The sequence below is a fragment of the Bos indicus x Bos taurus genome, chromosome 17 (assembly GCF_003369695.1).
Source record: "Bos indicus x Bos taurus breed Angus x Brahman F1 hybrid chromosome 17, Bos_hybrid_MaternalHap_v2.0, whole genome shotgun sequence".
NCBI lineage: Eukaryota > Metazoa > Chordata > Mammalia > Artiodactyla > Bovidae > Bos > Bos indicus x Bos taurus.
The window spans coordinates 62,258,517-62,284,394 of record NC_040092.1 but is presented as its reverse complement, the minus strand read 5'-3'; the positions used below and the strand labels follow the sequence as shown (position 1 = coordinate 62,284,394).

The window sequence follows — 25,878 nt, the reverse complement described above, 5'->3', positions numbered from 1 at the left end:
CAAAAGAGACACCGATGTATAGATCAGTCTTATGGACTCTGTGGGAGAGGGAGAGGGTGGGGAGATTTGGGAAAATAGCATTGAAACATGTATAATATCATGTATGAAACGAGTCGCCAGTCCAGGTTCGATGCACGGTACTGGATGCTTGGGGCTGGTGCATTGGGACGACCCAGAGGGAGGGGAGGGGAGGGAGGAGGGTGGAGGGTTCAGGATGGGGAACGCGGGTATACCTGTGGCGGATTCATTTCGATATTTGGCAAAACTAATACAATATTGTAAAGTTTAAAAATAAAATAAAATTTAAAAAAAAAAAGAATACATAAAGAGAAAAGGATAGAAAGAAAGGGAACAGCTATTTGTGAAGAAAATTAAATAGCAGTACAGTTTGGGAGAGTAAGATAAGCAGCAAATTTTAACAAGGGTCCAAACTGGCATTGACAGTAAAGCATGCATTTCACAAAACAAGCAAAGTTTTTTCCTTTGAGGAGAGAAATGCTTTGTCGATCATCGATAAGACATGGAAGCTGAAAATGGCAACATCAGTCTGTCAGCACCATTCAAACCCAGTGCGCCCTGTGGATCATGAACAATGGCATTACTCTCGAGATTCTGCTTTGTCTAAAAAGCAAGCAATAGCAAAATCCTTTTCATTTTATGCAATACAAATTGAATCCCACAGCCACTATTTCAGATCATCTGAAAATGACTTCCTTTCCTGTGACTTTAAATAGCTTAAAGGAAGCTTTTATCACCTTCATGGGAAATTTTTAAATTTCCTAAAGTGTGCTTTGGAGATATAATCCCCTCCCCCAAGCCTTTATACAAGATAGCACCACAAATAAGGCTTGTGAAATACATACTATACCAACGGCAATCATGTTTGCTCTTCTAGAAAACTAAAGGTCTCAGAGACAGTGTGAAACTGGAGGCCACATGGCTTTCCAGGCTAGGGCCCTGGGGGAAAAAACTTGTTAACACATCCAAACCCAGGTTCCTGTACTGCAAAATAGTATCTACTGTAAGAGTAGCCACCAAACAGGACTGTTGTGAGAAGTAAATGCTAATTAACGTAAAGGTTTGTCCCCTTACACTGGGGTTAAAAAATAAATTTTAAAACCTTACTGACTGCTGCCACAAATACAACCACCACCACTATTATTATCAAGACTTCTAGGAAACTTAAACTTTGTGTTAGTACATCTCAGATGTTTACCAAGAGCTAAACTTATAAATAGATTATAAGGCAAATGAAAATAAAATCTAATACTTCTAATTTGAGAGACTGTAGTAATCTACCCATTGCTGTTTCAAACTTTAGATATTTTACGTGCACCTTCATCTAACCAACTAAGATATACAAAGGGCTTCCCAGGTGGCTCAGTAGTAAAAAAAAAAAAAAAAAATCCATCTGCCAAGCAAGTTCAATCCCTGGGTCAGGAAGATCCTCTGGAGAAGGAAATGGCAACCCCCTCCAGTATTCTTCCCTGGAAAATCCCATGGACACAGGAGCCTGTTAGGCTACGGTTGATGGGGTAGCGAAGAGTCAGACACGACTAAGCAACTGAAGAGCAGCAGCAGTGGATAAAAATGCATTATCACACGTTATTTACAGGAGCCAAGACATGGAAACGACCTAAATGTCCATCGACAGATACAGACGGATAAAGATGCAGCACATTTACACTACAGAATATCTCTCAGATGCTAAAAAGAAATAAAGACTGCCATTTACAGCAAGATGGATGGACCGAGAGGTTATCATGTAAATGAAGCCCAACTGAGAAAGACAAATATATCACTTACACATGGAACCAAAAGACATAAAGACACGAATTTATTTACAAAACAGAAACAGACTTACACACACAGAAAACAAAGTTATGGCTACCAAAGAAGAAGGGGATGGCATAAATTAGCAGTATGGGATTAATAGATACATACTACTATACTTAAAATAGAAAACCAACAAAGGTTTACTGTACGGTATTCAATATCCTGTAATAAACCGTCATGGAAAAGAATCTGATATAACTGAATCACTTTGCTGTGTACCTGAAATACACTGTAAAACTGTATTTCAATTTTAAAAATTTAATGGATATTCACATACACACAAAAAATAGGTTAGGAGTGAATAAAGGAACCATCTCTGACCCCTCCAGTTTAGTTACATCTAAAGAGTGATTAGATTACACACACACACACCATGTAAGCCCAAAGAGCTGGATGTGCATTCATTCCACTCCATTCCATCTTTTCTTCCTAATATAAACTCTGGGTTTGGGTTCACAGGCATTAACCATGCCACAGTCTAGCAGGCTTTGCTCCAACATGCCCTCCCACACCTTCCAAAGGTCAAATGCTCACCAGTGCACTAGCTCCCACCATGGAACCCAGTCCTCTCCACTCTCCCCACCACCACCCCAGCCAGCTATGCTCTCACCAGACATTACACTGAGGAAGTGCCTTTAACTCGAAACTCTACTTAGAGCTTTAAAGCTTTGGGAAATGAAAGCTTCGAAGTCACAAAATGTGAAGGTCTTTACAAAATTGCCTCTTTGTCTCTGGACAGAAGAGCACTTATAAAAACCACTTTGTTTGACAAGTGTCAAGATAAATCAGTCCCCGAGACACTGTCAAAAGGCACTGGACCATCCCAGAGCAACAAAAACCTGTTAACTCTGGTTAAGTGATACATCCAGTGTGTGGATGCGGGACTGCTCCTTACCAGGTTAATTTGCAAGCCTTTCAGCCATTAAGACAGAGCAGTCAATTCTACAAGATTTCAGAGTTCACATCATAAACATTTAACCATCTCAACTCCCCTAGACTACTAAGAAAACAGTCCAAATAGGTCACTTACCTACTTTCAAATTCTTGTTTTAGATACTAAGCAACACACACAATAAAACAGAGACAAGGAAAGTATTTCCAGAGACCATCACACAATTTCAAAAGAAAATAATTTGGACAACTTTTCTAGGTGTTTACAGGATTTCTCAAATGGTTTCAAAATTAAAATTAAGCCAGGAATACAGAAAATCAGAAGTTTTTAAAATCTGCCCTCGTTTCTCTTCAAGAATTTTGTTTGTTTAAAAAGGAAAAAAGAACATAAAATTATTCAATCCTTCTGCCAGATGAATTACACTCACAAAGATCAGTTGTGTTTTTTTTAATAATACCTTCTCCAAAACTAAACAAGAACACTATGAGCATCAGAAATCTAAACAACGCCAGAAAAATCACTATTTAACTTGCAAAAAGTTTCCTTGGACTCTAACAAGATGTTATAAACCTTAACTACTTTCAGCTTTCCCACAGTGACGGCAAGTGTCTGAGCTACTCCAGAGCTCAGAGATTAAATGCTGCTCAGCACAGACAAGCACACAGCACAGCAGAGAATCAACAACTTTGACTTTGTATTCAGAGGAGCTGTGCAGACCGGAGTCTTTGTTTCCACCCTTTCATCTCTCCCATCCTTCTCTATTTTGGTTAAAATGAATCAACCAAGCAATAGGAAAAAAAAGAGAAGCCACTCTTATCTTGACTCGATAATCTCACAGAGCCCTTTGCCACAAACCCTTCAATTCAGTCGCTCAGTCGTGTCCGACTCTGCGACACCATGAATCACAGCACACCAGGCCTCCCTGTCCATCATCAACTCCTGGAGTTCACCCAAACTCATGTACATCAAGTCGGTGATGCCATCCAGCCATCTCATCCTCTGTCATCCCCTTCTCCTCCTGCCCGCAATCCCTCCCAGCATCAGGGTCTTTTCCAATGAGTCAACTCTTCGCATGAGGTGGCCAAAGTATTGGAGTTTCAGCCTCAGCACCAGTCCTTCCAATGAACACCCAGGACTGATCTCCTTTAGGATGGATTGGTTGGATCTCCTTGCAGTCCAAGGGACTCTCAAGAGTCTTCTCTAACACCACAGTTCAAAAGCATCAATTCTTCAGTGCTCAGCTTTCTTCACAGTCCAACTCTCACATCCATACATGACCACAGGAAAAACCATAGCCTTGACTAGACGGACCTTTGTTGGCAAAGTAATGTCTCTGCTTTTCAATATGCTATCTAGCTTGGTCATAACTTTCCTTCCAAGGAGTAAGCGTCTTTTAATTTCATGGCTGCAATCACCATACATACCCTTAGGCCCAGAAAAACCAGATCTAGTAAAGATACTTCCCAAGATGCACGTTCCCAACAAGAACCTACTGTAATAGCACAGGGAACTATACTCAATATTCTTTAATAACCTATGAGGGAAAAGAATCTAAAATATATATATATAAAATATATATATATATATACATGTATAACTGAAACACTTTGCTGTACATCTAAAACTAACACAACTTTGTAAATCAACTACAACAAAAATAAAATTTTTTTAAAAAGAACTTAGAAAGCTTCTAGAAAATGCATATATTCTTGCACACTGAACAGAGCTTTTTTCTACGGTCTGCACATCTCTCGTTAGGACCCATGGCGTTCTGGTGAGGCAGATCATCACTGGTCGCCTGCTTCTTCTCCCCACTGGTAGGCATGGGATTCAGGCTGGCCAAGGTGTCCCACCACACTGAGTGATGGCTCCAGGCTAGACAAATGACCAAGGAGAGACAGGGCCTTCAGGGAAGGAAACCACATGTTCAGGTTCACCTAGGACAAGATCAGTTTATGCCTGTTGGACTGGCAGAATTTTATGCCCAAAAGCATCCTGATAGAGACAATACATGGTCTCTCTCAACCTCAGTGCAAGTAGCTCTGAGCTAGAAAGCTCTTGTGGCGGGGGCAGGGAAAGCAGGGGCAGTAGCCCCTGTGCATCAAAGCCTATTCCAGCCTCAGTGCATCGTTGGCCTCTACATATTAGATGCCAGCAGCCATCTGTGCCAATTATGACAACAAAAATGTCTCCAGGGCATCACAAAACCATCTGTTTGAGAACAACCGCCCTAAGGAAAAGGAGGCATTGTTCTCTGGAACCCCGGGAACAATGAGAAAGACAAGCAGGGGCTTCCCTGGTGGCCCAGTGATTAAGAATTCACCCCGCCTTGCAATGCAAGGGACACAGGTTCTATCCCTGGTCCCAGAAGATCCCACATGCCACAGGGCAGCTAAGCCCATGTAACATAACTACTGAACCCACATGCTCCAACTACTGAAGCCGTGAGCCTATAGCCTGTGCTCCGCAACAAGAGAAGCCACCACAAGAAGCCTGAGCACTCCAAGAAGAGTGGCCTGCACTCGCCTCACCCAGAGAGCCTGCGTGCGACCATGAAGACTGATCACAGCCAACAAAGAAAGAAATCCCTTTTAAAAAGTAACTTTAAGTACGGAGCAAGTAACCCTAAACTATCACCACTTTAGGGAAAGAGCACCCACTGGGGTCAAGCCAACTGCAGCAAGTGCTAAGATGCAAAAAGAGAGACCAGATGACATTGCTTGAACCCTTGGCTGCCTATGTATCTAAAGCAGGCCCACTCCTGAGACTTGGCTCACATGAGCCAGAAAGTCTTTTTTTGCCTCAACTAGTTTTAGTTGGATTTCTCTCACTTGCTACTGAAGGCAATGCATGAGGATACACAGCATGTTTTATGCCAAAATTCTGAACTGTCAAGAAGAGGAAAAAAAATTAATGGGAACCCTAACCTACTGCTTTCCACAAGAACAGGCCACCAACTCTAGCTCTAGGCACACTGCCTCTAGCACATTGCCTCTAGCACAGGCAATGAACTTCACGAAGTCCTAGAAGCCCTCCCACTGAAGAACCTGAAAGTCTCCAGTTTCCCAACTTTGATGGTACCCGGTGCCCAGAGTCTATTCATCTGGGGCCTGAGGGAAGGGGATGGCCATGAATTGTTTCTTAAACTAGTTCGAACCTAACTAAGCAGTTAACTAGAAAAGAAATGTTCCGATCACTGATACTGACTACAACCTTTAATTCTTACAGGTTCTCTTCTGAACCTGAAATCCTAGAATCTCTTCTCCAATGTGGCCAAGAGAAATTTCTTCTCTGCAGACATTCAAAGAGAACCAGCATGACTCCACTGCGATCACACCGAAACATCAGCAGTGGTCCTCAGTGAAAAAGAAAAAAAAAGTCAGTGGCCTCTCCACTGACTGCTTACATCTTTTGTCACCGGAATGTTATTGACCAGAGATATATCAATAGTCACTTACACAACAAATCACCAGCCACAGGCATTCGTTTCTGCAACAATTTTCCATCATACCCAGTTCAAAGAGACAAAACTTTTACAAGTTGTCTATTATTGATTAAGCAGAAAAAGAATGTGCTGGGGAAAAATTAACAGAATTCATTACCGAAATCATCTTGCTGTCTACTTCAGAGAACATAAATCCATCAGGTCGTCATTTCCTCAATGTCCTGACACAAACCTACAAACGGAGCTGGGTCTGCACCCATCATTTCCACCCCTTCTGTTACTGAAGTAGACGCGTCCCCCCTTCACCTGGAATCTGAATCCCAACCTCTATACTGTTCAGAAGCGCTGTATTTGCTGGACTATCCCCTGAACCTTCCATCTCCTCTTCTCTGTTGAACACTTAAATTGGCATGTTCAAATCCCATCCATGGGAACTTCCCTGGTAGTCCAGTGGCTAAGACTCCACGCTCCAAATCCAGAGGGCCTAGGTTCGGTCCCTGGTCAGGAAACTAGACCCCATATACCACAACTAAAAAGATTCTGCATGCTGCCACTAAGACGCAGCACAGCAAAAATAAAAATAAACCTCAAAAAAAAAAAATGCTGTTGTTTTCTTAAAAGTTTTATTGGAGTACAGTTGTTGATTTACAGTGTTGTGCTGGTTTGAGAAAAGTGAATCAGCTATACATGTATCTACTCTTTTTCAGATTCTATTTCCATACAGGTGATTACAGAGTTCCCCACACTGTCCTGCAGTCATTGTTACTTAGCCGTCTCATATATAGGAGCGTCAACGACCGCTGTTCTTGCTAACACAGTGTCACCTGGGCTCCTGGGACCTGACCTCTCCGCAGCATGGCCCTGTCTACTCCCTCCTACTTTCTAAAACTATCTTTCTGCTCATGCAATCCTGTCTGGGTTTTTCCACCCGCTGCCTCCCTCTCAATAGCTACTATTCCTAAATATCTTTCTCAGCCTCTTCTACCCACTTCTTAGAAATTCCATTCTCAAGACTCCCCTGGTGGTCCAGTGGCTAAGACTCTGAGCTCCCAATGCAGGGGCTCTGGGTTCAATCCCTGGTCAGGGAACTAGATCCCACATGCCACAACTAAGACCTAACACAGCCAAACAAAAATTTTTTTTTTAAGTTCCATTCTCCAGGACCTGCCCTGAGCCACCCTGCCTCTTCCTCCACATTTTCTCTCCAGCAGGTTGGTGATCCAGTTGCCCAGTGTCATTTCCTATCTGGATGCTATGTCTTCAGTCTCTTCAGCTGTGAACCCTGTTCTGCAATCAGTTCAGTCGCTCAGTCATGTCCGATGCTTTGTGGCCCTATGGGTTGCAGCATGCCAGGCATCCTGTCCATCACCAACTCCCGGAGTTCACTCAAACTCATGTCCATCAAGTCAGTGAAGCCATCCAACCATCTCATCCTCTGTCGTCTCCTTCTTCTCCCGCCTTCAATCTTTCCCAGCATCAGGATCTTCTCCAATGAGTCAGTTCCTCACATCAGGTGACCAAAGTATTGGAGTTTTAGCTTCAACATCAGTCCTTCCAATGAATATTCATGACTGATTTCCTTTAGGATGGACTGGTTGGACAGCCTTGCAGTCCAAGGGACTCTTCAATAGTCTTCTCCAACACCACAGTTCAAAAGCATCAATTCTTCAGCGTTCAGCTTTCCTTATAGTCCAACTCTAACATGACTACTGGAAAAACCATAGCTTTGACTAAACGGACCTTTGTTGGCAGAGTAATGTCTGTGCTTTTTAATATGCTGTCTAGGTTGGTCATAACTTTTCTTCCAAGGAGTAAGTGTCTTTTAATTTCAAGGCTGCAGTCACCATCTGCAGTGATTTTGGAGCACAAAAAAGTAAAGTCTCTCACTGTTTCCACTGTTTCCCCATCTATTTGCCATGAAGTGATGGGACAGGATGCCATGATCTTAGTTTTCTGAATGTTGAGTTTTAAGCCAAGTTTTTCACTCTCTTCTTTCACTTTCACCAAGAGGCTCTTTAGTTCTTCTTCACTTTCTGCCATAAGGGTGGTGTCATCTGCATATCTGAGGTTATTGATATTTGTCACCTTGCCCAGAAATCTTGATTCCAGCTTGTGCTTCATCGAGTCCAGCGTTTCTCATGATGTACTCTGCATATAAGTTAAATAATCAGGGTGACAATATACAGCCTTGTTGATCTCCTTTCCCAATTTGCAACCAGTCTGTTGTTCCATGTCCATTTCTAACTGTTGCTTCCTGACCTGCATACAGGTTTCTCAAGAGGCAGGTCAAGTGCTCTGGTATTCCCATCTCTTTAAGAATTTTCCAGAGTTCGTTGCGGTCCACACAGTCAAAGGCTTTGGCGTAGTCAATAAAGCAGAAGTAGATGTTCTGCAATACGCACTCATAAAAGAAATAAATACCTCCCAAGCACAGCCAGAGGAGAACCCGGAACCACCTCCGCCTCCGCAGCCCGAACCACGAACACCTCCTCGTTCCCACCAAACCCGTTCCTCTGGCTGGCCCACTTCAGCACACGGCCCTCACTGCCCAGGCCAGGCAGCCAGGAGTCATCTCCAATGCATCCTCCCTCAGCCCCCCAACCCAAGCACCCACCAAAGCCCCAGAATCCTGGCTCCTTAACAGCCTGCCTCGTCCACCAAAGTCTCCGGCCTGGATGAGTAAGTGCCCACCCTCCAGGTCTGCAGTCCTCAAATCCATTCTCCCGGTTGCAGGCTTCCTAAACCTTTCTAAGATGCAACTCAGATGTGGCCAATCCCCTGCTCAAAATATCACCATAGCTTTCCACCGTCCTTTGGATAAGGGGTCTGAAGTCCCCAACCTGCTTCACCAGACCCTTCCCCCTTGCCCCTGCACCGTAGCCCCCTCTTCCTGCTCCCAAGCCCACAAAAGACCTCCTCCAGCCCCACCTCCAGGCCCCACCCCATCCTCGCTGGTCCGGGAGCCACACCCATGTGCTGTCTGTTGCCTCCAGGCCACCCGCCTGCATTTTACTACTCTGGGAACATCCTTCTTCCCTATCCTTCTTCCCTACCCACAGCACAGACCTCCTTATGGTCTCAGCGTAGAAGTTACCAACTTCTTTCTTGTTTGTTTTTTTTTAGGCTGCACCTTGCATATGTAGGATCTTAGCTCTCCAAGCAGGGACCAATGTCATATCCCCCTGCAGCGGAAGACCAGAGTCTTAACCACTGGACCACTAAGGAAGTCTCTGAGAAGTTTCTAACTTCTTGAAGTCTTCCTTGACCCCCTCAACCAATTAGTCCTATTAACTATGGCTACAGTACCCCATTCTCCATTCTCACTCAACAGTGTGAATGATACTGCTTAATTAATCTATCTCCCCCATGAGAAGGCTAACTTCTGCATAGATATACCAGGTCTCTTTATTGCTATGAAAGTGAAAGTGAAGTCGCTCAGTCGTGTCCAACTCTGCAACCCGTGGACTGTAGCCTACCAGGCTCCTCCATCCATGGGATTCTCCAGGCAAGAATACTGGAGCGGGTTGCCATTTCCTTCTCCAGGGGATCTTCCCGACCCACAGATAGAACTCTGGTCTCCCGCATTGCAGGCAGACGCTTTACCCTTTGAGCCACCAGGGAAGCCCCTAACCCTCTAGCAACTAACCCCACAACAGGTTGAGTTCAGTGGCTTCAGATGACACCCCTTTTCCACTGTCATAAATGAGATTATTATAGTGATAACTAAATAGTAAACAGATTTTTAAATTTTTTCCCTAGACTTAGAAAACACATATAGGGCTCACTATGGACCAGGCTGTCTTTTTAAGTGCTTTACAAATAATTAATTTAATCTTAGCAACATTCAGGGAGATAAAATTACTATCCTCATTTGACAGAGGAGGAAATTAAGGCACAAAGAAGTTAAGCCAAGTCACCCAAGGTCACACAGTAAATGGATCTGACTTCAAACATCATGATTGTTAACATTTTGGCTGGGCTGCCTTTGACCTGCATTTCACAAAAGAAAAACAAAACTATCTGTCAGAGTGACAGAAGTACTACCTGCCAGGTTCTCAAATATAAGAAATGACGTGTCGATGACACTCCACTCCCTTGTACTTTGTTGGCTTTGCTTCCAAAACTTTCAAGCCAAGATCTTCAGTAATATGCTGGATTTCAACAACCTGTTACAGAAGGTTTCTCCTGCTGAATAAATGAGAGGCCTGTATCAGCCCTGCATTTCAAAACATCGTGAGCCTCAAAGACAGAAGAGAACATGTGCTCACAGACGATTTCCACAGTTACTACGGGTAAAGCCACAACCGTATTCAAGTTCAGCCAAAGAAAGTCATCTCCCGACAATGATAATGATGGTGGGGAGCAGAGGGATGATGGTGATGACGAGTACCTACCACGGGCCAGGCAAAGCTCTAAGACCTTTCGTAAGTAACATGAGGATTAAATATCACTATCCCTTGAGTTCTTGGAATCTCCATTTTACTAACAAACAGAAAATCAGCCACTGGAGGTTTCACTAACTTGCCCAAGGTCACCTAATCAGTGGTGGAGCTAACTTTACAGTCAGAATTTTTTTTAAATCACATTCTTAATGAGAATCCAAAATATATCCAGTATTCAGGCCAGAGGTGACCTGAATCACTAGGGCCAAACTGATTCTTCCTCCAGTCACATACCCAATCGTGACTCAACCGCTACCAGAAGGTGATGGAACCTCGGAGCAAAGGGCAGACAGTGCCGGCGGGTGAACCAGGCAACAAGGAAGGAAAACTCACACTCCCCATTGAAATATTAAGTGGCACAAGACTAACACCTTCCTCAGAAAGCACAGGAAGGAAATTCTAGTCTGACGAGGGAGGCAGGCCTAGCAGCAGCATTGCAGCAGCAATCCCAGCAGATCTTGGGGCTTAAAGAGATGCCTGCTCTTAAAATGTCAAGTGTCAGGGGTTTTTTTCAGTGTGCCTGTTTATTTAAAGAGAAGGATGTCAAAGCTTTCTAATTAGAAAAGCATCCCCCTGGCAAGTCTATAAATTATGTCCCTACATTTCCTACATTAGGGTAATTAAATAAAAGGCTGTTTGCACAGAGGCCTATCAAAATACCAACCAATCCCTGCCTTAAAAATTATGTTCATCTGACCTAACCAGACTGACAGTTTCCAGAGTGCTTTAAAGAGCACTGTGTTCATGAAGATGATCATTTTTTTTTTACATGCTAATACTGAAAATCTAATTTCAGTGAGGCAAAAAGGCCCTTGAAGATTTTGTGTGACTCAGGCCAGTTATTTTTTCCAATCCTGAAATTTAAACTGATTTGTTCTGATTGCCCATGCCAAGCTGGTAACATTAAATATCAAACAGAAATTTTATTAAGTATCTTTAAAATTCATGAATTCTTTATCTACTGGTTATTAGAGTTAGTGTTTGGATTGTCTTAGTTTATTTGGCTGCACTGGGTCTTAGTCACGGCATGCAGGATCTTTAGTTGCGGCATGTGGGATCTTAGTTCCCTGACCAGGGATTGAACCCAGGCTCCCTGCATTAGGAGCACAGAGTCCCACCACTAGACCACCAAGGAAGTCCCCAGAGATAGTGTTTCAAAGTTTATAAAACTAACAACAGGGCTTTCATACTGAATAAATTCTCCAAATATATTGTCTCATAATCCAAAAACTGCACGTAAATAAGGTACACCATAAAACACCTTAGAGTATCTGCTGCTGCTGCTGCTAAGTCGCTTCAGTCATGTCCAACTCTGTGCGACCCCAGAGACGGCAGCCCATCAGGCTCCACCATCCCTGGGATTCTCTAGGCAAGAACACTGGAGTGGGTTGCCATTTCCTTCTCCAATGCATGAAAGTGAAAAGTGAAAGTGAAGTCGCTCAGTCGTGTCCGACTCTTAGCGACCCCACGGACTGCAGTCTACCAGGCTCCTCCGTCCATGGGATTTTCCAGGCAAGAGTACTGGAGTGGGGTGCCATTGCCTTCTCCGTAGAATATCTACATAACATCAATTAACCAAGTCTTTTTAAATACCACTTGTAGGAAAAAGGTCAAACTCAATGAAATGGAGCTACATGTATCCACGTGGATAAATCTCACAAATAGGATGTCAAGGGGAAAAAAGTTGCAGAAGAACCTATGTGGGCTTCCTGGGTGGTGCAGTGGTAAAGAATTCACCTGCCAATGTAGGAAATGAAAAAGACGCAGGTTCAATTCCTGGGTCAGGAAGATCCCCGGAGAAGGAAATAGCAACTCATTTCAGTATTCTTGCTGGGAGAATTCCATGGACAGAGGAGCCTGGCGGGCTACAGTCCACAGGGTTGCAAAGAGTCGGCCACAACTGAGCACACGTGAACACATGTCATATGAATCCATTATATGATGTCTAAAAACACGCAAAACACACTATCTTTTATTTAGGAATGTGTGCAAATGTATTAACACATTATTAACAGGAAAGGTATTAATACATCTTTTGTTACCAGAACATTATTGATCGGAAACATACCAATATCACTTGTATAACAAATCGATAGCCACAGGCATTAGTTTCCACAAAAATTCTCCAGTCAATAATGAGTTAAAATACCTGGGAATAATGTATGCCAGATTTGAGATAGTTGCACCTCTTCAGGGAAAGGGTGCCACTGGGAAGAGGCAGACAGGAAGCTTTTATTTCAAAGCTGAAAGGCAAATACAGAGAGGTTTAGGATGAGACTCTCTGTATCATTTTACAGTTCTAAACTGACCCAACATTTTTGCAAAGGAAAAAGCCTAATACTAAAATATAAGAACAAAGGACTTCCCTGACAGTCCAGTGATTAGGACTCCACACTTCCAACTGCTGAGGGTTCAATCCCTGGTCAGGGAACTAAGATCCTGCAAGCCCAGTGGTGTGGCCAAACAATATATATATACACACACATAAATACATATACGTATATACATATATGTGTGCTGTGCTTAGTCGCTCAGTCATGTCCAACTCTTTTCAACCCCATGGGCTGCAGCCCACCAGGCTCCTCTGTCCATGGGGATTCTCCAGGCAAGAATACTAGAGGGGGTTGCCATGCCCTCCTCCAGGGGATCTTCCTAACCCAGGGATCAAACCCAGGTCTCTCACATTGCAGGCGGATTCTTTACCATCTGAGCTACCAGGGAAACCCATATACATATATACACACACATATATATACGTATATACATATATATGTAACAAAATTAAAATTTACTCTTCAGGAAAAGAGACACTAAGAGACGGGAAGAGATGGAGATTAAGAGGCAGGAAGAGAGACATCTGCAACTAGCAACTGATCCTAAATCAACCCAATCTCTGAATATCTACACTTACTACACAAATTAACAATCAGTTTTACTTACAGTAGCCATCCCAGGTGGCCTTAAATTTTAAAACATGGTCCTTGACCTGAGCTAATAAAGCACAGTCTCCTAACTGGATCGTGAAATGTATAACATTTGCCAGATGAGCAGGTCTTACTGTAGTAACTTCTCCTAACAGAAGGCCACAGGTACACCCCTTTAGAGAGACAGCTTACTATTGTGGTTAAGGGTTTTGGAATCCAACAAATGTGGGTTCACATTCCAGCTCCACCACTGACAAACCACGTGACTGGAACAAGCTGTTAAGCTTGCTAAATTCAGTTTCTAAATCTGTAACAGGGTAAATAAAAACATACCTCATTGAGGAAGTTTTCACAATAAATAAGAGGATTTACCACAAAGTAAACCAAACTGTTTAAGAAAGCCTTCCTTAGCGATCAGTACAACGAAATAGAGGAAAACAACAGAATGGGAAAGACTAGAGATCTCTTCAAGAAAATTAAGAGATACCAAGGGGACATTTCATGCAAAGATGGGCTCAATAAAGGACAGAAATGGTCTGGACCTAACAGAAGCAGAATTTATTAAGAAGAGGTGGCAAGAATATACAGAAGAACTGTAAAAAAAAGATCTTCACGACCCAGATAATCACGATGGTGTGATCACTGACCTAGAGCCAGACATCCTGGAATGTGAATTCAAGTGGGCCTTACAAAGCATCACTATGAACAAAGCTAGTGGAGGTGATGGAATTCCATTTGAGCTATTTCAAATCCTGAAAGATGATGCTGTGAAAGTGCTGCAGTCAATATGCCAGCAAATTTGGAAAACTCAGCAGTGGCCACAGGACTGGAAAAGGTCAGTTTTCATTCCAATCCCAAAGAAAGGCAATGCCAAAGAATGCTCAAACTACCACACAATTGCACTCACGCTAGTAAAGTAATGCTCAAAATTCTCCAAGCCAGGCTTCAGCAATATGTGAACCGTAAACTTCCAGATGTTCAAGCTGGTTTTAGAAAAGGCAGAGGAACCAGAGATCAAATTGCCAACATCCGTTGGATCATGGAAAAAGCAAGAGAGTTCCAGAAAAACATCTATTTCTGCTTTATTGACTATGCCAAAGCCTTTGACTGTGTGGATCACAATAAACTGTGGAAAATTCTGAAAGAGATGGGAATACCAGACCATCTGACCTGCCTCTTGAGAAACCTGTATGCAGGTCAGGAAGCAACAGCTAGAACTGGACATGGAACAACAGACTGCTTCCAAATAGGAAAAGGAGTACGTCAAGGCTGTATATTGTCACCCTGCTTATTTAACTTATATGCAGAAACCTTGCTTATTTAACATCATGAGAAACGCTGGGCTGGAAGAAGCACAAGCTGGAATCAAGATTGCCGGGAGAAATATCAATAACCTTAGATATGCAGATGACACCACCCTTATGGCAGAAAGTGAAGAGGAACTCAAAAGCCTCTTGATGAAAGTGAAAGAGGAGAGTGAAAAAGTTGGCTTAAAGCTCAACACTCAGAAAACTAAGATCACGGCATCTGGTCCCATCACTTCATAGCAAATAGGTGGGCAAACAGTGGAAACAGTGTCAGACTTTATTTGGGGGGGCTCCAAAATTACTGCAGATGGTGACTGCAGCCATGAAATTAAATTACTCCTTGGAAGGAAAGTTATGACCAACCTAGACAGCACATTCAAAAGTAGAGACATTACTTTGCCAACAAAGGTCTGTCTAGTCAAGGCTATGGTTTTTCCAGTGGTCATGTATGGATGTGAGAGTTGGACTGTGAAGAAAGCTGAGCACTGAAGAATTGATGCTTTTCAACTGTGGTGCTGGAGAAGACTCTTAAGAGTCCCTTGGACTGCAAGGAGATCCAAGCAGTCCATTCTAAAGGAAATCAGTCCTGGGTATTCTTTGGAAGGAATGATGCTGAAGCTGAAACTCCAGTACTTTGGCCACCTCATGAGAAGAGTTGACTCATTGGAAAAGACCCTGATGCTGGGAGGGATTGGGGGCAGGAGGAGAAGGGGATGACAGAGGATGAGATGGCTGGATGGCATCACTGACTCGATGGACATGAGTCTGAGTGAACTCCGGGAGTTGGTGATGGACAGGGAGGCCGGGCGTGCTGCGATTCATGGGGTCGCAAAGAATCGGACACAACTGAGTGACTGAACTGAAACCAAACTGTAAATGCTTAATAAAGGTTAGCTACCATTGTTAAAATCATTTAAATGACATTCATTTCAAATAACAGTTTTTGATTGAAGTTGTAAACTGCCTGTTAGTCTCTGATAGGTAATTCCGTTAAAGTAACCTAGTAACCGCAACTACTGGAGCTGGCGCGCCTGCCATCTGGGCTCCACAATAAGAGAAGCCAGCGCCATAAGCCCACGCGTCGCAATAGAGAAACTGTGCAGAAACGAAGACCCAGCGCAGTCAAAAATACACAATCTTAAAAAAAAAAAAAAAAACAGGAACCAAGCAAAAAACATCCAAGACAGTCAATCAGAATCTACAAATATCTAAACACTCTCCTACAATTCCTGAAGAAAGCCAACTTGACAAGTTTTCTTTAAACAATTTGTAGAAAAATCAAAGGCAATACAAGATAATACTGAATCCCAAAAGGCAGTGCATTCATAGCTACATTTCTATCATTAAACTTTTAAAAAGTGACAACAGACACCACATGATATTAACTATGGTCAGACGTAAAGTGACAGTGTGAGTCACTTAGTCATGTCTGACTCTTTGTGACCCTACGGACTGTGTAGCCCACCAGCCTCCTCTATCCATGGAATTCTCTAGGCAAGAATACTGGAGTGGGTAGCCATTCCCTTCTCCAGGGGAATCTTCCTGACCCAGGGATTGAACCTGGGTCTCCCACATTGCAGGCAGATTCTTCACACTCTGAGCCACCAGGGAAGCCCCACGGTCAGAGGTAAACACTCGGACCTATTCACGACTACACACAGTCAGCAATCATTTAAGCACAACTTACAGTACTTAGAGGACTACACAATACTTGTATCTCCTTCATAATTCTTGCTTCTCGACCTCTTCCCCAAAAAATAAAATCAAAAGGTAATAAATAGCTACTGGAGTCAGAATTTAAAACAGCTTCTTTGGAAATCTGTCCAGGGGACTTGGAGTATCGTTTGGCAGAAAATAGGTTATGTAACAACTCCTCCAGACTGTCTCTGGCTGCCCTGTATAATCTTGGTGGATTTCCCACAGCAAACACAAACACTAGCCACTAAATTATTAGGGTTTCCTGCATGTTAGACACTAAGATGAATATCCTCTAAAAACACCGTTGTGATTTTCAAGAATTTGCGGGCTCCAACCTCTGACGATGTTATCCTTTCTTCTCAAGCAGAGCTCTTCCTGCCCTCTTGGGCTCTGTCTTATCAATCCCCTGGATGGCAGGCCTGGGGCTGCCTGCCTGAGCCTTAGTTGCAGACAACTGGGCTAGATCGCCAACATTCTTAGTGACACCTTCCACATCACCCTCAGGCCTTTCTGACACTGCTGCTGAGTCACTTCAGTTGTTTCCGACTCTGTGCGACCCCATAGACGGCAGCCGACCAGGCTCCCCCGTCCCTGGGATTCTCCAGGCAAGAACACTGGAGTGGGTTGCCACCTCCTTCTCCAATGCATGAAAGTGAAAGTGAAGTCACTCAGTCATGTCCGACCCTCAGGGACCCCATGGACTGCAGCCTTCCAGCCTCCTCCATCTATGGGATTTTCCAGGCAAGAGTACTGGAGTGGGGTGCCTTTGCCTTCTCCGAGGCCTTTCTGAATCAGAAACAAATTCTGGGACATACTCTCCCAAGACACCACTTAGCTTTGATTCATCCACTCACAACCTGCCAGATTTCTTAGCATCCTGAGCTCCATTCAAACTTTGGAAGCCTTACCAGCCTTAGACCACATAGTCTTTTTTCTTGGTCACTGGTCACAATGATTTGGACGAATACATTTTTAGGGATAACAGGCACTAAAGATTAGACCCTCATCTTTGGGCCAGAGCAGCCATTTTGTGGGGCAAGAAAACAGCCTGCATACTAAAATGAATACCTGCACCCACGCACCTATGGACACCTTATCTTTGACAAAGTAGGCAAGAATATACAATGGAGAAAAGACAATCTCTTTAACAAGTGGTGCTGGGAAAACTGGTCAACCACTTGTAAAAGAATGAAACTAGAACACTTTCTAACACCATACACAAAAATAAACTCAAAATGGATTAAAGATCTAAACATAAGACCAGAAACTATAAAACTCCTAGAGGAGAACATAGGCAAAACACTCTCCGACATACATCACAGCAGGATCCTTCTATGACCCACCTCCCAGAGTATTGGAAATAAAAGCAAAAATAAACAAATGGGACCTAATTAAAATTAAAAGCTTCTGCACAACAAAGGATACTATAAGCAAAGTGAAAAGACAGCCTTCACAATAGGAGAAAATAATAGCAAATGAAGCAACTGACAAAGAATTAATCTTAAAAATATACAACTCCTGCAGCTCAATTCCAGAAAAATAAACGACCCAGTTAAAAAATGGGCCAAAGAACTAAACAGACATTTCTCCAAAGAAGACATACAGATGGCTAACAAACACATGAAAAGATGCTCAACATCACTCATTATCAGAGAAATGCAAATCAAAACCACTATGAGGTACCATTTCACACCAGTCAGAATGGCTGCGATCCAAAAGTCTATAAGCAGTAAATGTTGGAGAGGGTGTGGAGAAAAGGGAACCCTCTTACACTGTTGGTGGGAATGCAAACTAGAACAGCCACTATGGAGAACAGTGTGGAGATTCCTTAAAAATCTGGAAATAGAACTGCCATATGACCCAGCAATCCCACTGCTGGGCATACACACTGAGGAAACCAGAATTGAAAGAGACATGTGTACCCCAATGTTTATCGCAGCACTGTTTATAATAGCCAGGACATGGAAGCAACCTAGATGTCCATCAGCAGATGAATGGATAAGAAAGCTGTGGTACATATACACAATGGAGTATTACTCAGCCATTAAAAAGAATTCATTTGAATCAGTTCTAATGAGGTGGATGAAACTGGAGCCTATTATACAGAGTGAAGTAAGCCAGAAAGAAAAACACCAATACAGTATACTAACGCATATATATGGAATTTAGAAAGATGGTAACGATAACCCTATATGCGAGACAGCAAAAGAGACACAGATGTATAGAACAGTCTTTTGGACTCTGTGGGAGAGGGTAAGGGTGGGATGATTTGGGAGAATTGCATTGAAACATGTATATTATCATATGTGAAACGAATCGCCAGTCCAGGTTCCATGCATAATACAGGATGCTTGGGGCTGGTGCACTGGGATGACCCAGAGGGAGGGTATGGGGAGGGAGATGGGAGGGGGGTTCAGGATGGGGAACATGTGTACACCCGTGGCAGATTCATGTCAATGTATGGCAAAACCAATACAATATTTTAAAGTAATTAGCCTCCAAGTAAATAAATTTATATTTTAAAAAATGTATACCTGCAAATTAGACAATACATCATAATTGTTCACGTTTGAGTGCTTGTTTGAAACACTCTCCATTTTCTTTTTTCTTTTCACTTTCTGACCATACCTTGCAGCATGTGGGATCTTAGTGCACTGATCAGGGGTTGCACCTGTGAACCTGGCAGTGTAAGCACAGAGTCTTAACCACCGGACTGCCGGGGAAGTCTCATCATCTCCATTTTATGGATGACAACACAGATACAGAAAAGCTAACCAACATGACTAAGGTCCCAGGGTGAATAAGTGGTAGCGCCTTGGCTGTGCTCTTAATCTCCTATACTATACTCTCTCACCAGCTATATTAAAAATTAAAACACAAAAATGTCCTCCTCTGCCTTCTGCCTCTTCCGGAAGTCAATGATGCTCTCTGGTCCCCCCACCAAAAAACAGAGTGAAGAGGAGGTAGTCAAAGAAAGTTCAGTAGAAGGTAGCAAATGGAGGGCAGGGAAAAAGCAGTTCGGCAGGAAGACCCAGAGCAGCAGATGACTCACTGACCAGGCAGACATTCCACACAAGCAGGGCTGGCTGGTGGAGGGTGCTGAATATTAATAGGAACTACTCTAAATGGAGACAAGGACCACCTTTGCAGTGAGTAAAGTACTGAAAACCTTTAAAGCCTGTCTGGGTCCACATTCCAGGTCAAGACTGATAGGAGTTTTTTTCATGGCAAGTCTACCCTAGCACTAGAGACCAGGTCAGTAGTAAAACCCCAAGTGAGAGTTTAAGACTTACCCCCAGGTGATGCCCTGAACTGTAGGGGATCCACAGTAGTTCCTTTGGGGCAAAGAATACAGATGAGTATCCTCCGTTCAAAGTAAAATTATATTTAATTTATTAACTTTTTAAATAGCATTTTACTTCCAGGCCTCTCTAAATTCTACTTAATCAGAGCATCAGCCCACAATTTACAGTTATCCCACTTCATCAAAATCAGGATGTTGGAAATTCCTGGTGGTCCAGCAGTTAGGAGTCCACGCTTTCAAAGCTTAGTTAGGATCCAGGTTCAATAGCTGGTTGGGGAACTAAAATTCTGCAAGACATGTAGTCTGCTGTGCTTAGTCACTCAGTCGTATTTGATTCTTTGCAACCCCCATGGACTGTAGCCCGCCAGGCTCCTCGGTCCATGTGGAATCTCCAGGCAAGAATACTGGACTGGGTTGCCATGTCCTCCTCCAGGGGATCTTCCCAACCCAGGAATTGAACTGGGATCTCCTGCATTGCAGGTGGATTTTTTACCAGCTGAGCTACCAGGGAAGCCCATAAGCCATGAGGAGCAGCCGAAAAAAACCAAAAAACAAAAAAAGTTAGAGTGTTAAGTAGCAGAAAACCCAACTGAAACTGGCTTGCCATTTTGTTAGACTTCCCCTGTAGCTTAGCCGGTAAAGAATCTGCCTGCGGTCCAAAGACCCAGGTTCGATCCCTAGGTTGGGAAGATCCTCTGGAGAAGGAAATGGCAACCCACTTCAGTATTCTTGCCTGGAGAATCCCATGGACAGAGGAGCCTGGCGGCCTCAGTCCATGTGATCGCAAGAGTCAGACACGACTTAGCAACTAAAGAACCAGAAAGCCAGGCACAGAACCATCTGTGGCTCTCATTACAGCATCAAAACTCCAGATTCAGTTACCACTCCTTATCTTAGTTCTACTCGCCCTCCCGAGATGGCGGGAACAGCTCCAGGCAATACAGACACACATCGCAGAAGGCAAGAACCCTTCATATGAGTCTCCTCTCTCAGAAAAGAAAACCTTTTCCAGTGTCTGCAGCAGACTTCCTATCAGGTCTCCCCGGTCAGAAGTGAGATACCAATCATTCATTCATCTAATTACCAGCCCAGAAAACAGGTGGACCATGCTGAGTTGTTAAGAGTTCAGCACTTCTCAACCCTAACCGTGCGTGTTCACAGCTCCCTGCTGCTGCTGCTAAGTTGCCTCAGTCGTGTACAGCTCTGTGAGACCCCATAGACAGCAGCCCACCAGGCTCCCCCATCCCTGGATACTCCAGGCAAGAACACTAGAGCAGGTTGCCATTTCCTTCTCCAATGCGGGGAAAGTGAAAAGTGAAAGTGAAGTCACTCAGTCGTGTCAGACTCTTCATGACCCCATGGACTGCAGCCTACCAGGTGATCCTAATGGTCAACCAGGATTAGGATTGAGAACCACTGAGTCAGGCTAACCAGAATCATCCCTAAGCACCTTTCTATAAGTCATTTGGGAAATAGCGTAGACATCTGAACAAAATTTGGCTTGTCAGAGGAAAAAAACGTTAGCTGGGCAAACCATAACACCTACACAATCGCTTCACACTTGTGTTTTCAAAACACTTGCACATGTGGGTCAAGCTCAAGGCTATAGGCAACAACCCCGTTTTACAAATGAGACTAAGGCTCAAGTTTACCAAATGAAATTCTTGTAAGTCCTCCAAATCTCCCTATGCTTCCATGCAATAGGAACCTGAGAAACTTCCCCAAAAGGAATTACCATGTGAACCGTGTCTCTGGAACAAGAAACACAAAGACAGCAAAAGGGGACTTTTATGCTCCTAAGAAAACCAAAGTAAAATCATCAAAATATCAAGGCCTAAAAGAAGTACCAAAACCAAGACTTGAAACACTTGAGTTCTAGTTCTGGCCACCAGTAACACGATTCCCCAGGTCTGTGATGAAAGAAGGCTAATGAGGGCCCCTCCAGCTCGCTCGCACGCGCGCACATGCACACATGCGCGCACACACACACACGCACGCACACACCCCCCCCCAGACAATCTGAGTTTACTAAAGAGCCTGCTACTCAGCTATGTAAGTGCTTAAGGACTGTAAGGACTATCTGTTTAAAACATACATGGCTTCCTCTAGCACAGAACATATTCTCTCAGGAATGCCTAATTATAAACTTTACAGCAAAAGCATATAAGGCTTATTGCCATTTCTGGTAAATACACATCACTAGGAAACATAAGCATCTGAAACTACACAGACATCACAGGAAAGGCTTACAAAAGTTTAAACTGTATTGAAAGAAGACACTGATTATTCTAGAAAGGAGTGAAAAAAAGGAAAAGGGCTAAAAAAGCCATCTAAACAAAGAGTCCATTGAACTCAGTGAAAGATCTCCAAATCCATCACATAAATCAATGATCCCAGACTCTCCTCTCTTCTGCTCTTCCCCACCCCCACTGCTATCTCCAAAATTACCCCCGATACGTAGACAGACACCAAACCGTCCCTCTAAAGCAGCTCTTTCCCATTATGTAAGGCTTCTGCTGCAAAACCCTCAGTGATTCGCCACAGCATAAAGCCTACATTCCAAGCCCACTTTTACGGCTTCAATCATTGGAAACTGACCTTTCCACCAATCTCATCTACTCCCGCAAATGAAATCGCCATTCCAGCCAAACTGGTCTCCTCATCCTACTCAGACCCAGCTGTTTCCAATCTGACCAGGTTCTACTCCTTCCTTGAAATACCAAAGAATTCCCAAACTTCCACTCTAACTTGCAACATGCTCTTGTTTCTGTCCAAGTTAGAAAACCTGTCACTGAATCCTCTGAATCTTTTAACCTGTGTGTCTGTGTACCCTTTGTTTCTTCAAGAACTAGGCACAATGCGTACAGGAGTTCAAATGCATTTCCTAGATTGACCTGAACTTTAACCACAGGACAGTAACCTCAGGGACAAGGGCCTCCGCTTGGATTCCTCTCTGTGTCCCCAGCCCGATACTCAAGCTGTAGATGAGAAGTACTTGTTGATTGGCTACATAACTAAACTCAGGAGTAAACATTCAGGCCCTACAGAACTCAACTCCAACTTCTTTAATCATCTGTGGATTATTCAAAGCCTCAATACATTCTTCACAGAAGTAACAATTTGGTCGTCAGCTTTGTATTTAGAAACGTATTGGCAATAGGGGTGTTTTCATAATTTTCAGAGATTACGCATTCACACACGACCAAGACATTGAAAAAAAAAAGCAAAAACAAAGTTACATAAACCCGACAAGTATTCAGTGAATGCAGGAGGCATCACACAGGGCAATTAAAAGCAGAAACACCTTAAAGGCACAATTCTGAAAATGCCATTTTTGCAAAACAAAGCCTAAAGTGTCAGAAAACACAATCGGTCTGAGCTAGTTGACTGTTCCCCTTTCCATACCTCCTCCCTCTGTCTCAGGTCTCTCCTCAACCTCTTCACTCAGATGTTCTAGAAAAGCTCAACTCTGATTATGCCAATGATTGACCTCAACTGTAATTTCTAATTACCTAATCAAGTCACTGCTGAACACTGCAGAATCTTACTGATGCCTCTTAGAAGTAGAAGAGAAACAGAACACAAAAGTGACCTGCCTCATTTTCCTGCAGCCAGGCCCTAACAGTGAAGCGACTTACACTCAGGTGTCCTAACTTACATCCTGCGATCTTAGTCTTGATATGAACTCCATGTGAACTTTATGGGGCAAGCTGGACAAAGGCCAGGTCCCTCCTAACTTGCCAAAGGCATGTGAGCTAACGCTGTGTTACTGTCCTTCTCTGGAAAAGGAGAAAAAAGAAACTTTGGTTGACCTCTAGAGCATAAGCATAAGTTATGGTTCTTACAGTAAAGGATAAGAATCAAAAGGAGTAGGGAGTCAATTCACAAATGCCAGAAAGTCTACATTCTGGAGAGAAGGGCTGACAGCTGGGCCCCCAGATGCACTGGCTGCTGCTGGAACACAGGCGTGTGTCCTGTTGGCAGAAGAGCGAATATGCAGTCACATAAATAGCTTTCTGCCAGTGGCCAGACTGGCTTTGCCATCTGCCTCTCTCCACACCAAAGCCTCCCTCCTCATACCCCTTGAGCCAGAGGGAGCTGCTAGAGCCAGTGAGAAAGAACACTCCCCCAGCCAGCGACACTAGTTAAGACCAAGCTACAAAAGGAAAGAGTCCTTCTCCTCATGTCCACTGCACACACACACACATACATCCCACGTCCTTTTTGTCTCCTCCTCTCTCCGTTTACACCTACATATTTACAGCCCCTCCCCACCCTCATCCCAACACACACACAATGCCAAGACACTGGGAGAGCCACCAACCCAATAGCCCACCAGCCACATGTTCCAAAGTGATTCCCAATCCTCATTCTGCAACACCAAAGAGGTCACAGAACCAAAATGAACCCTGGTCATCACCCAGAGAAGTTGAGTGACTTGCTTCTAAAATTAGAGATGGCTCACTCACTGAATTCTTCCCATGAAATCATATTTCTTTCAACTCATTCATTCATTGAATTTGCACTGTTCCAGGCTTCTGGGCCGGGTACCTGAGACAATTCAGTCAGTAGGTTTCCATCTTCCTTAATGCAAAATGGGGAATGGGGGGGGGCGGGGGGGCGGGGCGCGGTGACATGGGATATTTTTCCCAGACTGCTGCATGGAAAGGTCTTTTTAAGAGGGAAAAGCCAACACTCATCCGGCATCCTCAGAATGGGGTATAGGTTACATGTGTGCTCAGGCTGCCCGGCTCCTCACTCAAGCTAACTTTTTCCTATTTCCACCTGCATCACCAACTCAGTGTTTCAGCATGCATTTCAGGCCACCTGCCGCCTAGACTCTTTTCAAACGCTGTATGAGGATACATCTCTTATTTTCCTGTGGCCACTTCTGAGTTGCTCAAAAGATAGTGATGAACAGGGTTGGAAGGCATCAAGCTTGGCCGGGGTGGAATTCCCTATTTGCAGGCAGGGCTCGCCAGGGCTAGAGGGCAGGCTGTCTGCTCAGCCTCACAAGCCCCAATCTTTGAACCTCCTCGGCGCAGGAGGAGGGAAGGAACTTGCACAACGCCAGGTGGACTTTCGGGTTTAGCATAGAAAGGCGCCTGAGACAGGACTGTCGCAGGGGATCCGAAAAAGACACAGAAAGGGTACGGCTCAAGGGACTTCTGACCAACTCAGCAGGTTTGCAAAGAATCCTCAGGCAAGTTCTTCTGAAGGATCACGAGACAAGACCCGTGAAATTGATGTGTTTCAGACGAGACAGAGCAGCTCTAGGGGGCAAGAGAACCTGCCCTCCGGCGGGTCCGGCGGAGAACGCAGGCACCGAGGGCGCCCGGCCGGAGCTGCGGGGTCTGGCGGGCGGCAAGCTTACGCGCATGGTTCCCGGCTCGGGACGCCGCGCGGGGGCGGGGGCGGGAAAGGGACTCGCCCCCGGCTGCCCGGGGAGCCGAGGAGGAACGACCCCGGGGCCTCGCGGTGCCGGATGAATCCCCCGATCCTCCGGCTGCCGGCCCCAGGCACAGGATGGTCGGTGTCCCTCCGGCAGAGGCTCCTGCTGGCCGCGCCCCAGGGCCCCGCTTACTTTTGGTCGCGGCGATGAGGTTCTTGCCGTCCTTGATGAGCTCTTTGATGAACTTGTTGGTCCTCTCCAGCTCCGCTTCGTGGGCACGGATCCTCTCCCGGAACCACGGGCTGTCGAGGTAGCAGTCGCTGAACTCCAAAGGCTGCAGCCCCATGACTGCGGCGGTCCGCGCGCACAGCCCGAGCCGGGCGCCGGGGCGAGGTGAGGGGCCGCGAGCGTAGCAAGCGCCGGAGAAGCTAGGAGCCCCGGGCGTGCGGCGAGAGCAGCGCGGACATGCCCCGAGGAGGGGAGCCGGCCCGCACGCAACAGCACCGCGGCAGCGAGCGAGAGCGCGGCGCCGGGATCCCGGCAGCCCCCGCCGAAGCTCGAGCGCCGCGGCCCCGCCCCGCCCGGCCCCGCGCCGCACGCCCTCTCGGAGGCCCGGGCCCGCCCCGCCCCGCCCCGCG

At 44.7% G+C, this 25,878-nt stretch overlaps 1 protein-coding gene across 4 annotated transcripts in view; it reads right to left on the bottom strand.

Moving 5' to 3' along the window:
* The window catches only part of ARHGAP10 (Rho GTPase activating protein 10), a 376,879-nt gene extending 351,001 nt beyond the window's left edge, over positions 1 to 25,878 (bottom strand). For 2 of the 4 annotated variants that reach the window (XM_027513410.1, XM_027513409.1), the window contains exon 1: positions 25,433 to 25,878. In XM_027513410.1, coding sequence (XP_027369211.1) covers positions 25,433 to 25,586 — 154 coding nt within the window. In that variant the 5' untranslated portion in view covers positions 25,587 to 25,878. Of the gene's footprint in view, positions 1 to 10,217; positions 10,362 to 12,764; positions 12,859 to 25,432 lie in introns of all 4 variants that reach the window. The other 2 variants (XM_027513413.1, XM_027513412.1) reach the window with 2 other exon arrangements.